The sequence below is a fragment of the Mytilus edulis genome, chromosome 7 (genome assembly GCF_963676685.1).
Source record: "Mytilus edulis chromosome 7, xbMytEdul2.2, whole genome shotgun sequence".
Classification (NCBI taxonomy): domain Eukaryota; kingdom Metazoa; phylum Mollusca; class Bivalvia; order Mytilida; family Mytilidae; genus Mytilus; species Mytilus edulis.
In genome coordinates this window covers 42,376,352-42,390,073 of record NC_092350.1, presented here as the reverse complement: position 1 = coordinate 42,390,073, position 13,722 = coordinate 42,376,352, and the positions used below count along the sequence as shown (strand labels likewise).

The following is a 13,722-nucleotide window of genomic DNA, read 5'->3' as shown; positions in this document are numbered from 1 at the left end:
TTCAAAATCAATCAATGTCTTATTCATGTACATGTATCATGCACTTGCATAAGAATCCATTTCTATCGGACACAGCTCACATTATGTTTTGCTGTAATTCCTGTAGATTTCCTACCTATTATAATTTGCATTATTTAACTTATACTATTATTTTTGTCCAAGTATGTTCTCCAGTATTTTATTGTAAGTGATGCTGTTTTTGTTTACAGACTGTACATGATGCCAGACATATCCTAACACACTTTGATACCAAGCTTGGCAAGGCTCTGGAACAGAAGTCTTATGGTGGAAGCTGTTTGTTGTTTGATCCAAATAATACAGACCCATTCCATAATATCTGGGTAAATGATTTAATATTTATTAGCTATTATCTTAAAGTTCTCTTCATATTTTTTGTGATAAAAATGTCATTACAAACATTTTTTAAATTCAAAAAGGGAGCATCACAACACATGCATCATTTTGTATCATTGAATTTGAAATGGAGATACAGAGGCGGATTTAGGGGGGGGGGGCAAAAAAATTTGGTTGCTTATATAGGGAATCACTGAAGCGTGACTGGAGCGGGCCCCCTCTTAGGTCAGTTAGTGGGCCCCCACTTATGAAAATTTCTGGATCCGCCACTGAGATATGATTTCTAATCTGAATTACTTAGTTTGTGTAAAAAAAACCTGAAAGTCAATTTAATAACAGAAGAGTATTTTACAACCATTATTTCTATTTTATTGAATAAAAAAGAATATGGCTTTAAGAACCATCAGTGTTATCTCATGATAAAACCAGACTAAAATAAACTCAGAGAAACCAGTGGCGGATCCAGAGGGGGGTTCCGGGGGTTGGAACCCCCTTTTTTTTTGGCCGATCAATGCATTTGAATGGGGACATATAGTTGGAACCCCCCTTTATCCTGGGTTGTGAACCCCCCCCCCTTTTTAAAATGGCTGGATCCGCCCCTGGAAACTATGTTATTGAGACAATATTCTCAATAGATATCAGCTAGTAGCCATTCATCTGAGGGAGGGATATTCTTCTATTGTTGTTTTTCCTCTTGTTAGTTTTTGGAAGGTCTTTTACAATGAATACTGTAAAATCAGAAATTATTGGGATGTTTTTATTATTGCGAAAAATGCAACAGGATTATAAATGCAATGATTAAACCTTGCATTTTGAAATTTTTTATATGAATCAAACAGGATTTTTCTGAATATCACAAAATTAAAATCGCATTTTAGTCAAAAATGAAAAAATCGCAATAATAAATACATGCAATAATTTCTGTATTTACAGTAGGTAAACACTTCATGTTAAACAGCTAAATATAGATAATATGTTTTCTGACTTTTTCTGGTATTCCTGAGTGAATGCTTTGTTTGTGAGTAAGTCAAGAGTAATTTCTTTTCTTTGTGAGACAATTTGTGTGTACCTTTAATAAGAACAATATTTCCATGACTGTATTTTTTTTCCAGGACAAAATGGATGGATTTGTTACTACTCATTTCTTTGGATGGTGGTTAAAGGTAAATTAAATTTATTTTGAAAATGGTTGACAGAGATAGATTTTAACAATTTATAAGATTTTCAGTTTTGAATATGTTTAATTCATATAGGATTAATTAAACTTTTCTGATGCATAAATCTTTCTCTTGTTCAATGATCTAAATGAATATATATTATGATATTGGTATAAGTTTGCTAATCTTAAAAAAAAATCATCTGGAATATGGAACTTAGATATATTAAAGGGAAATCACACTATTGTTTATACGCATCGCTCTCGGCGCCGCCATAGTGTCGTAACTGTATTATGACGTTGCCGTTTTCGATTCCGCCGTAAAGGTTGCTAATTTATGAAAAAGCGAACGCTTGAAGGGATGTTCCACTAAAGCAGGAGAAATGATAATGGACATATCATATTTTTTACAACTGATATGTTGTACTAGCGAGTTTCTAGATTGTATTGGGGTTTGCCTGCGGAATACAAAAAATAACACTGCAGAATAAAAGGCAAAAAAAAGATTGAATGATGAGGTGCTAAAATTTAAAGAATAAAAAATATTGGAAACACAAAATAAACATTAACAAATGAATGACCCACTATCCAGACCATTATGAGAAAAAGGATCTACCAATACAAAACACATAATCATCATGCATAATCAACACTAAGAACGTTGGAAGTTCATCCTCTCCGACCATTTTCTCGATAACGAAGTCGGTGACATATAATTTTTTTTTAATTTTCTCATGTATATGTTCAATATCTAATTGATTTCTAAATTTCCAAATATATTATGGACTCATCTTGACCTAAGTGCAAAAATGAAAATGCTACTCGAAATGGACAAAATGTATGGCAAAAAAATAGCCGAAAGTGGGTTATGAAATGGCACAACTTTGGCAGTGGTATGTAGGGTTCAGCGTATATTTTCAGGGGGGGGGGGGGATTACATAAATACCAAGAGTACCAGCATGTTAGCGTATAGCTATCGGAATCTGTAGTTTTCTGTTCAAAAGAGGGTTGTAAATAAAAACAATGAGTTTCAACTTACAGTTTTCTCAAATCACATGCATGCAACGTCATAACTATTATAGTCTTCTATACTACATGTATAAATAATTCATCAAACATCTCATTGCATATAAGTGCCTGTCGGGTTTTTACAAAGCAGAGTCAAATTCATATGTTCTAGTTCTGAATATGCATTAAACTTGCCACTGGACGTAAATGTGTGAAGTCCTATTTGAAATTGTTATTTATTTCACATGTGACGACAGAAATCATCCACATGTCGTCCATCTTTCCCAAATGTTACTTTGATATCTAACGCCTCTGAACCCTGAACAGTTGGGTCAAGTTTGGATACAATATTAAAGATTGATACGGTCTAAATTTGGATTGTGATAAAAATTTTGACATAATATAGCTTTCTGACACATAGTAAATGTGGTCGAAGGTATTAAAAATCTATTGTGCAATACTGTGCAATTGAAGATTTCTTTTTGAGATATTTCGAAAAATTTGCAAAAAAAATTGAAACGCCACCCCCTCCCCTCTTAGAGTAATTACCACCAAACTCAATCCCAGCCTTCCCTGTGTGGTATGGAACCTTGTAGTATAATTTTAGATAAATCCATAACACAAGTTATTGTAAAATAGTAATTTTAGTAAAATGCTTGTTTGTAGCCCCTAATTCAACTAATTCCTAGTCTCCAACAAGAGAAATATTTAACACACACATACACACACACATGTATTTATGTAGAGATATACACATGTCTCACAGAGTACTGCTAAACTGTAACAAACACATTAATGGTCCGTCTGGTGAAAGAATATTCCACTCATATAGACAAATGTTTAGTGCTGATGTTCATGTAATATTTGCCACTGAAAGTTTTGCAAAAATCAAGAAAACAATGGTAAAAAAATTAATAAATAGTAATAAAAGTTCAGATGTAGGTTCGAGTTTAGATCACTCAATGTGATCACTGTCGACAGCGATAAAGGGATATTGTCGGAGACCGTGACTGCGAAAAAGACATCCAGTTTTTTTACTCTTTATTCTTTGGTTCTTTAAACAAAAATAGCCAATATGATATATCAGAGAGTGCTTAAATATTGGCACACAAATTCACTGGACACTGGAACTCGAACTTAATTTGTTTAGATTAGGAGCGTTGTGTAATAACAGAAATGTTAGCCAATTTTAAATTTCTTCCGAAAACGGTTTCATTGAGTGCCGAGTTTGTGGCTTTTTAAACACGGCATTTCTGGTTTTATCTTCCCGGTGCAATGGACAAGTTAGTGAATTTATTCTGTTTGTAGTCTAAATGGAACGTGTTACTTTTCAGCCCAGATACCCTCAATCTTCCGAAGTGGAAGATTCTAAATCTGCAATCCGTAAATTAATTCTTTAATACGGCATGAGGCACACATTTGTTTTTCCTATACAACAAATGCAATTAAAAATTTTAGATGACTCCAACTTTGACAATTACTTTTTAATAAACTGTTACTGTATGTTTAATAATGAATAATCAAAATACCTTAAAAAAAATATTATTATATAAAAAAAAAATATATAATTTTAACCCAATAGTTCCAAGCATTGCAAGAAATGCTGCTATGCTAGCAACGTCGTTCTATAACGTTAAGAGAAAAAGTTATAATTCCCGCCAAAAATTGATAATAAGATTATTTCCACTGTAGCGGATTTAAAACATCGGTGACCCCCCTTTTTTATTAATGCTTTTAAAATCTCCCCTGAAGTTGCAACTAATGCAGAAGTTTGAAGGAAAAAACATTAGTAGTTTTTTTTATTTCAAGAAAAATCTATAATAAACGGCAATTAAAAATGGCGGGAAATGTAAAAAGGCCTTGAAAAATAAGGAAACTGAGAAAAATAAATGTGTATAAGATAAAAGTTACAATTGACTGTTTTAGTTAAACCAGTTAAACACTGTTTTCAATAATTTTGCCTTCTTTTAGCATTTTTGAGCGCTATTTCTATATTAAGGTATAACGCAATTCTTTACTTTTTGATGACGTCATATCTCGAAAACAACATCGGTGACCCCAATTTGTTTTTCGCCTAAAATATTAGAATAAGTATGATCTGTCTAAATGCAAAATTTCAATGAATTATTATTAGTAGTTTAAATAGTGTGATTTCCCTTTAAGAATGATAATCATGGGTCTGTCAATTTAATTTATTATGTATTGTTTTGTACATGTCAAGGATAATGAAAGATTTCAAACCAAAACATGCCACTTGATACTGATAAAATTTGAGAAAATATTGTATTCAAATGTAAAACATAATTATACATAAATAAAAGATTTTTTATGATTGCTAATGAGACAGCAATCCACCAAATCTAAAGATGTAAAGAATTACAGTTCACTGCTCAACCTTCAGCGTTGAACAAAAAGCCATACTGTAGAGTAACTATGCCTGGACCGAGCATTACAAAATTTGTTGACATTAATACCATACATATTTGATTGTTTGAATGGTATATTTATGTTATAAAAAGGAACAGCTAATCAGATTGAACATGAAAAAATCAAAGAGAAGAGACTTGTTATGACTCATCACAAGCCATGGCAATACTTTAAAATTTTTGTATCAATTTTGATTTCTATATATATAAATGTGTTTATGGTATTTTGTTTGTAGACTTTGATACTGAGAGATTGGTGGTTATGTATGGTATTAAGTATCATGTTTGAATTATTAGAGTACACCTTAGAACATCAATTACCAAACTTCAGTGAATGTTGGTGGGATCATGTAAGTTATATATAAACTTTGATACTGAAAGATAATGTATGCAGTCAAAGAAAGGAAGAAAAAAAAATTCTATTTTCCATCTTCTTTATACAGCTTTTATCAATCTTTTTGACAGTCACACTGACTTTTAAAATGAAATCATTTAAATACAAGTGAACCAAGCTTGGTAAATCTTCTCTCTGTAGATTCGATAAAGTGGATAGCTAGGGTATGCTGGTCATTAGGATAAAAAAATGAAATGTAGAAGATCTTGTAACAACAACACTTTAATGAATGCTCCAGTTATTTAGTGAGATAAACATGTTTAAAAGGGAATATATACAAAACACCATAAAAAATGAAATTGAACCATGTAAATTTAATGTGTCCTTATTGCCGCTTTTCCTTATTAACCTTTATCAGGAATGCTCAAACCAATATTAGGATATAGCCAAGGATTTATATAAGTACGGAAACAGTTGAAGAGCTGAATGATAAGTCTTTCTTAATGTAACAATATCTTCTTGTAAAACCTGTATTGTTTTAAATCAATAATTTTGTGATTTTAGTGGATAATGGATGCTTTAGTTTGTAATGGTTTGGGTATATACCTTGGCTTGAAGTCCTTAAAGTATCTCTCAATGAAACATTATCATTGGAGAGGCATGTGGAATATACCAACTTACAGGTTTGTCAATATAAAAAGTAATGTGGATTCATCTTTATTCCCTGTAAATAAATTTCATGGTTACATGTGAACCTTGAAATTAAATGTTTAACAAATGACAAATTTTCTATAGACTTGTATGCTGACTTCAGCAAAACCATGAAAATAAATATTCATGTAAGTTTTTCTTAATCCATGAAGTTTGGTATCCACGAAAATAGTGCAGTGAATTTGTACTGAAGTATTCATGAAAGTGAAATTAATTTTAACCATGCTAACCCTATTTTTGAGTTGGGTTAGTTTTCATCATTCATTTCTAAACAATTTTCCAGAATTCAAAACTAAATGCACACAATAATTTCTGAATTTACAGTATATATGCACAGCAAAAAAAACCCACACAAAATACAAAGAATCAGTGCTTTTATTACAGTTCTTTATCTCAAAGTCATATCTGCTTATTTAAAAAAATACTATTACATATATGAAGGTGATTCAATAGACAACTTTCGAGTTGGATGCATTTCCGTCAAAAACTCTGGTTTTAGTGAACGTCATTTGTGCGTTTAGGGGCGTCGTCACTTCCGTTTTAATGTTGAGCGAGTGGTTGGAAAACTATAATTCTATATTGTACGAATTATTCAGCAAATTAAATTCTCAAAATTGACAATCAGCACTACTGTCATTAGGGAATTGTCATTAAGTACCTACAAAACAACCATTATTTCTAGTTTATCCTGTACAATGACGATCACTAAGATGCTTGATGAACGTAAATAATGCAGGGATACAGGCGATCCCCTCTATCTGGTAAATGACGTCATAAAGGCGCGCATAATTGACTAGTTTTTGCCGGTGACAGATGAACTCGAAAGTGGTCTATTGAATCAGTAATTCACTACTCAGCTGTATCTAAGATAGAAAAACAGTCTTTTGTTGCCATGTATCTAGAATATATATATTTCTTTTTTTAGAGGAAAAATGAAGCGATTAGCATTACAGTTTACACCATATAGTTGGACAGATTTTGATTGGAGGCCACTGTCTAGTTTAAAACGATGGCTAGCCATGTTAGCTGTTATTGCCATAGTAAGTTGGAAGTAATACTGAAATTCTAAAAATTTCTTGAATAAAGAATTGTATTTTGATTGATTAAAGCAATTTAGGCTATTTTGTTAATGATTATTATATACATTTTATTTTCAGTGTTTGTATACCCTAAGATGTGTATTCTGCGTTAAAGTTATTTGTATCACAACTAATATAAAAAAAGATTATAACCTTGGATTAAAAACACTAAAGAAATGCTATTCGCAGGAAAATAAAACTACTGAGAAGATTTCACTTAAATTCAGTTCATATGACTAAGACCTTACATAAACCTTACATAAACAGACACTACCAGAAAATACAATCAACAAATCAGGAATAAAAGATGGGGGAAAAAATGTCCCTGTTTTTTCCTGTTTTTCCCCCTCTTGCCTTCAGCAATCGTTTAAGAAACCATCACTATAACCAGTGTTTGTCAGATGATTCCTCTTGAGGTTCGAAAGTCATTCTGTAACTTAATTAAACATTTAATGTCTCTTAAAAATTGTATATTTACTTTTTCATTCTCCAAAGCGGAAATATCAATTTTTTGCAAAAGTATAAACAGTTATATTATTTATTGAAGTTAGATATTTAAAATACTAATGTATGGTATTTATTTGCCAGTTTTTATTAGCGGAATTGAACACATTCTACCTCAAGTTTGTATTATGGATTCCTCCTCCCCATTGGATTAATCTACTTCGGCTAGCCTTCTTTTTATTTATGGGTGCTGCTGCTATGAGAGAAGGATTTCAGTATTTAGATGATCCGTAAGTAGCTTTTCACTTAAGGGCTTTTCGAGAAAATACAATATCCCTGAGGGGGGAGGGGGGGGACATATTATTTTCTGGGACAGTCCTATTTTCATATACTGTGGATTCATTATAATTCGTTGGATACCAATTTGTGGGTTTTGTGTGTACAATTGAACCAGAATTCAAATGTTCAAAGAATTACAAATTTTCTATAGATTTTGTATGCAGAGATCAGCAAAACCACAAAATCAAATATTCATGGAAATACATGTTTTCTTCAATCCACGAAAATCGATACCCACGAAAATAAAAAATCCGTTGTAGATGAAAGAAATACAGTCGATTCCACTTAATTGCATACCGCTTAATAGCATAATTCGGTTAATTGCATACTTTTCTCCTGCACAGAACCATTTCCCATTCATCTAATGTTAAATTGTACGGTTATATGCATAGCCCCTCAAGTGGCATTTCGGTTAATTGCATAGAAAATAATCGCCAGCTAGATATGCTTATTTAAAACTGACAAGATTTTTGACCGGAAACAGCAATTTGGCAAGTATATTTTTCTTGAATGCATCATATTTTTTTATATTATTTCACATTTACTTCTGTGTTATTTAAATAAAGTTTTAAAACAGTTTCTTTCGTGTTTATATGATTATAAAAAAGGCCTCGATGTGTACACAGGTAAAGTTTCCCATATTCTATTTTAAGCCTCGAGGTCATAAAGATGTCAATCAGCTGATTGTTGTAAAAACACAACCATTCTATGATCTTCTATCTCAAAAGGTGTTAATTATTGATTGCATTTCAAACATTGTTCATAGATTACATTTTGGGTGTATTTTTAAAACAATAACGCCTGCTAATTATCGATCATTATCCAATGTGCAATCTCGTAATTTGGCATATGGGGTGATCTACATTTATGTTAAATATTACAGGGCATTTATATATGGTTGAAGAATTTCATACATCAATCTTTCATTTTTAATATTTTTTGAAAAGAACATTAACTTAAAATTATTATATTTTCTCACTTTCAACACTCGTGTCCAGCAAATAACCCGTGCAGTGCCCCATTACCTGTTAAAACTGCTTTGCATATCATATACGAAACTAACGAGGTTATTGTAACAGTGTTACATCACTGTGCAATCGGTAAATACTGCACATTAAAGGCAGTTCATTACACATTTATTCTATCAAATGATTATGAATTCAACAGTTTGTTTTAATCAAAGCGTAAAAATATAATTTGTACATCCGGGTTATAGAAACAAATCTATTTTTAGAACAATTTTATTTTCGTATCTCAGGTAAAGGAAAAGTCGGTACATAAATAAACTAAAAATAAATGTGTTTATAAACTTTATTGAAAGAATAAACAATGAAATAAAAATGCACAACACTAGACAAATAACTTTTATTAGAATAAATAATCATTCATATATGTTGTAAGTGGATTATGGACGTTCATCTTTCTTCAGGATTTCCTCTATCGATGTTATTTGACTCCGTATTTTGGCATTTCGGATATAAGCATACTCCGCTTTATTGCATAATTTCGTCTGACAAATAGGCTATGCAAATAACCGGAATGTACTGTATATTCAAAGATTTAGGTAAGGGCTATTCCAGAAAAAAATGTATGGGGTGGTTGGAAGGCACATTGTATTAATGATGTATGGGTGATGGGTATCAGAGCAACTTTTCACACTATAATGCACTATAATTCTCAATTACACTTGTCTGGGTGGGGGTGCTGACAAAAACTGGCTTCCAACCCCCCCCCCCCCCCCCCCCCCCCCCATACATTTTTTTCTGGAATAGCCCTAAATACAATGTTGATACAAACCATAGACGTAACAAGACATAAGATGTTGTCTAAAGATAAAACAGAATTCCAATACAGATAACAAAAAAACTAAGTATAGATACAATCAGTGATTACCATGGAAAAGGTGATCACTATCAGTACACACTTTTCATCTCATCCTGAAATACCTACAGTGCCTCTATTCTGTTAACACTGAGGTTGTGAGTTATAAGCATGTGGTAAGTGTGTTCCACTCCACTATAAGTTGGCTTAGATAACTAGGATTACTTAGAATTATGATAGGAAAAAAGTGGAAATATTCACATGAATTTTAATTTAGAACTAACTGTTTGCGTAAAGTTCAATAGCAATTATTTCATGCATATTCAAGACGAGATTTTTAAATCAAAAGTCTGAAATATTTATGAAAAAAAAGTGTCTACCATTTTAAATATGAACATGAAGAAAGCCTATTTATATTCTTTTACAGAATTCAGACAAACTCAGATTTGTAAATACTAGTATAGTTATCTCCCTTGGTCCCAGTTGAATCTTTGATTATTACCTTTAACATTTGTTTCGTAAACTTTGAACATGTATAACATTGGTTAGGCCAATTAAAATTAATTGATAGATTTTCATCCCCGCCCGCCCCTCTGAAATCGTCCCGCCTCGATTTTTTTTATTTTGTAAAATTTACGATTTCCGGATTTTGTACATTTCCGTTACCGGTAACCGTCAATAATTTCGTTTCATTCGAACTTCCTGTTTATAAAATTTCGGTTTTCATATTTCTTGTTTCGACTACTTTAAAACGATTATGTTGACAAAATCTGCTGCTCAATGATGACAATATCATCTACGGATAATAAAGAAAGATTACCAGAAGGGCATGAAATATTCGGGTTACGAGTATTAAATACGCTGTGTCCAACACAAATCGCGGTATGTCATAAATTGGAACTTATGATTTCTTTCATCAGAAAATTGTGGATTTATTTAAAAATACATTGACTTTGTGTAAGCAAATTTGGGCTGTGAATGATTTCCAAAGTGCAAGAATCGTGGAAAAAATTGGTAGAAAAAAAGAGTTCAAAAAGTCGGCAAACATACACATTGTGTACTAGAAAACCCTTAGATTTACCTATCGCTATTGTTTTTGTTTAAAAACACAAAATACCATTTACAATGTAATTATATATGCGTCACTTCTTGCATAACTTGAGAATCTTAAAAGTGCCAACTTTACCAGTCCTTGCAGCACTTGTTTGAGTGTTCATTTCATTCATAATACTTGTGCTGCATACCATTGCATTTGCATAAGTTTATGGGGACTAGGTATAAGCTAAATTTTGTAATTATAACACTTGCATAATATGAAGTTCACGCCACAAGAAGGTTTCAAATTGAATAAAATTTAAAAAATAAAATCCTCCCACCCGCCCCATTTTTTTCAAAACTTTGGATAAAAATCTACTAATTAATTTTAGTTGGCCTTAGTGAGATAAGCAATTTTTAACAAATTTTGGTGAATTTTGGATGTGCTTATTTGAATTGTAGAAAAGAAACTGGTAAAAAATCATTTTTAAAGACTATCTTAATTTTATTATCAATAAAAAAAAAAAAATCTGTATAGTTGTGATTTTCATTCCATTTTATTATGATTTCGCTAACTTCTGCAAAATCAAATATCAGAAACTCCTGAAAATTATTTAGTTAATTTAAAATTATTTTGTTCCATTTCAGAACCTGTAAAAAGTTTGGACGACAAGCTTGGATGATAATCGCCATAATTATAACAGAATTCCTGATTGTGGTCAAGTTTGATTGGAAGACAATCAGTAAGCCATTGCCACCACACATAGCGTATTTCTGGATTTTAGGTCTCTTATTACTTATTGGATGGACAATATTCAAATTTTATATATATAGAGATGTCAAAAGTGATTTACCTGAAAAGTCTGAAACATCTAATGGAAATCCTGTGCCAATTCAGAAATCTCAAAATAATGGAAATCGGGAGTTACGATCGAGATCCAAAGTTACTAAATCAAATTAGGATATAAAATTTGTGGCTATAAGTAGTAATGTTATGTCTTTTTGGTGTACTATAAGGGTTGACTTTGGTCCCCATACTGTTTTCATTAATGATATTTAGTGAATTGCTGTTTGTACTTATTTAAGAGTATAAATAATGATTTTTCAAGAAAGAATAGAAAGTAATTTTGCTTGTTATGATTACCTCAACAACCATTCCAAATGCAATGTGGAAAAAATAGTTATGTAGGTATAATTTAAGTAAAATTCTAAAAAAAAATTAGATCTTAGACCTATGTATACATTTAAGGGACCAAAGACAACTCTGATGTCTCCATATGTATTTGTCATATTTGTTATTAAAAAAATATTTTTATAAACGTTGCTCAATAGTGCCTAAAAATGTTAACTGATATATATATTTTATTCATTTTGCTAAAAAGCATATTTTTGCTGAGATATACAATTTATATTTCCCATGCCTATGCTAGCATTAACAGTCGCATGCCATGTTTGAGAGATTTTATAAACTGGATGCTTTTTATATTTTTTTATGGAATTTTGTACATTTTGCATAAGGCTGTTTTAAATGTTGGGCATAGGCTTCATATTATAATAGAGGGTCATTAAAATTAGCATTACACAGTAAATTTGTTAATGTAGATTGCCTAGTTTGTATTATTATGAATGCATTGTTTATACCTAAATATTGAAAGTTGTGCAAACTTTTATTCCATAGTCTGATGTAGGATAGCAGACAGATGCATAAAGTATTTGGTTTTCTTTTCAGTTCACTTCTTTGTGTTTAAAATATTAGGCTTTTTAAACAAACCTTGGGTTTAATATAGAGAAAATGCATCATATTATAATAGAGGGTCATTAAAATTAGCATTACACAGTAAATTTGTTAATGTAGATTGCCTAGTTTGTATTATGTTGAATGCATTGTTTATACCTAAATATTGAAAGTTGTGCAAACTTTTATTCCATAGTCTGATGTAGGATAGCAGACAGATGCATAAAGTATTTGGTTTTCTTTTCAGTTCAATTCTTTGTGTTTAAAATATTAGGCTTTTTAAACAAACCTTGGGTTTAATATAGAGAAAATGCATCTGATATTTAAGAAAATATTTGGACATTAAACTAGGGCATTACGTTTTTTCGGTCTGTGCAACCATTCGTTCATTTGTTTGTTTGTTCATTAGTTCGTTTGTTCGTTGGTTTGTCTGTCTGTCCTGCTTCAGGTTAAAGTTTTTAGTTAAGGTGGTTTTTTGATGTAGTTGAAGTCCTATGAACTTGAAACTTTGTACACATGTTCCCTATGATATGTCCTTTTTCATTTTAATGCCAATTAGAGTTTATATTAGACCCACATTTATTCAATGGATTTTGCTATTTAGTTGTTATTACAATTGACATATTAAAGAAGACCATTGTTGTAAGGGGTGTATTTTAGCTGATTTCACAATTGAATATTAAATTACAAACTATCCCCCCAAGTAAATTTTGTCTTTAAGATTGATGTGAACCAGGGGTAAAACAATTAAAAATATCATAATTAAACCGCATAAAACAGTTGGACCCAGAAACAACAAAATTTGATCCTCCTAAAAATAAATTTCTATAGTATTTAGTAAATAACTGTCAAAGGTATGGGAAAGTCATCACTCATTAATTTGGTTATTATTTTACCAGCTGAAATTCTGTACTTGTATGTTATTTTTTTGTTGTTACTTCAGTCAGTGGGTTGGGATACTGGGAATTTATTTGTTTTCGAAAACTATGTTTTCATAACTAATATAAGTTAGGTCTAATTTAATTCTTTAGATTTTAGATGTATTTTTTTTGTATGTACATGTATGAAAAACCTGACCATACTTTATCATATGGTTATTTACAAAGACCTTAGTCAAAAGTTTGGCAAAAGATTGGCAAAAAAAACCAACAGAAACACCATTCATCTTAAGAATTTCCTTGGATTACAGCTTTGTAAAATATATTTTGTAGCAAACATTTGTTTAGGTATAGATCATGCCTACAGGTATATCTACATATTTATGATATTATTTAGCAGTA

At 31.2% G+C, this 13,722-nt stretch overlaps 1 protein-coding gene across 2 annotated transcripts in view; it reads left to right on the top strand.

Annotated features, from left to right (window-relative positions):
- LOC139481488 (phosphatidylserine synthase 2-like) overlaps positions 1-13,243 on the top strand; it is a 28,997-nt gene extending 15,754 nt beyond the window's left edge. The window contains exons 6-13 of one of the 2 annotated variants that reach the window (XR_011654625.1): positions 210-341; positions 1,467-1,517; positions 5,181-5,294; positions 5,843-5,961; positions 6,915-7,029; positions 7,657-7,802; positions 11,356-12,463; positions 12,717-13,243. Coding sequence is in view for 1 of the 2 variants with exons in the window: in XM_071264857.1 (XP_071120958.1) it covers positions 210-341; positions 1,467-1,517; positions 5,181-5,294; positions 5,843-5,961; positions 6,915-7,029; positions 7,657-7,802; positions 11,356-11,668 (990 nt within the window). In the remaining variant the exon portion in view is untranslated. Of the gene's footprint in view, positions 1-209; positions 342-1,466; positions 1,518-5,180; positions 5,295-5,842; positions 5,962-6,914; positions 7,030-7,656; positions 7,803-11,355; positions 12,464-12,716 lie in introns of those variants that run through there. The other variant, XM_071264857.1, reaches the window with a different exon arrangement.
- Positions 13,244-13,722: the final 479 nt, after the last annotated feature.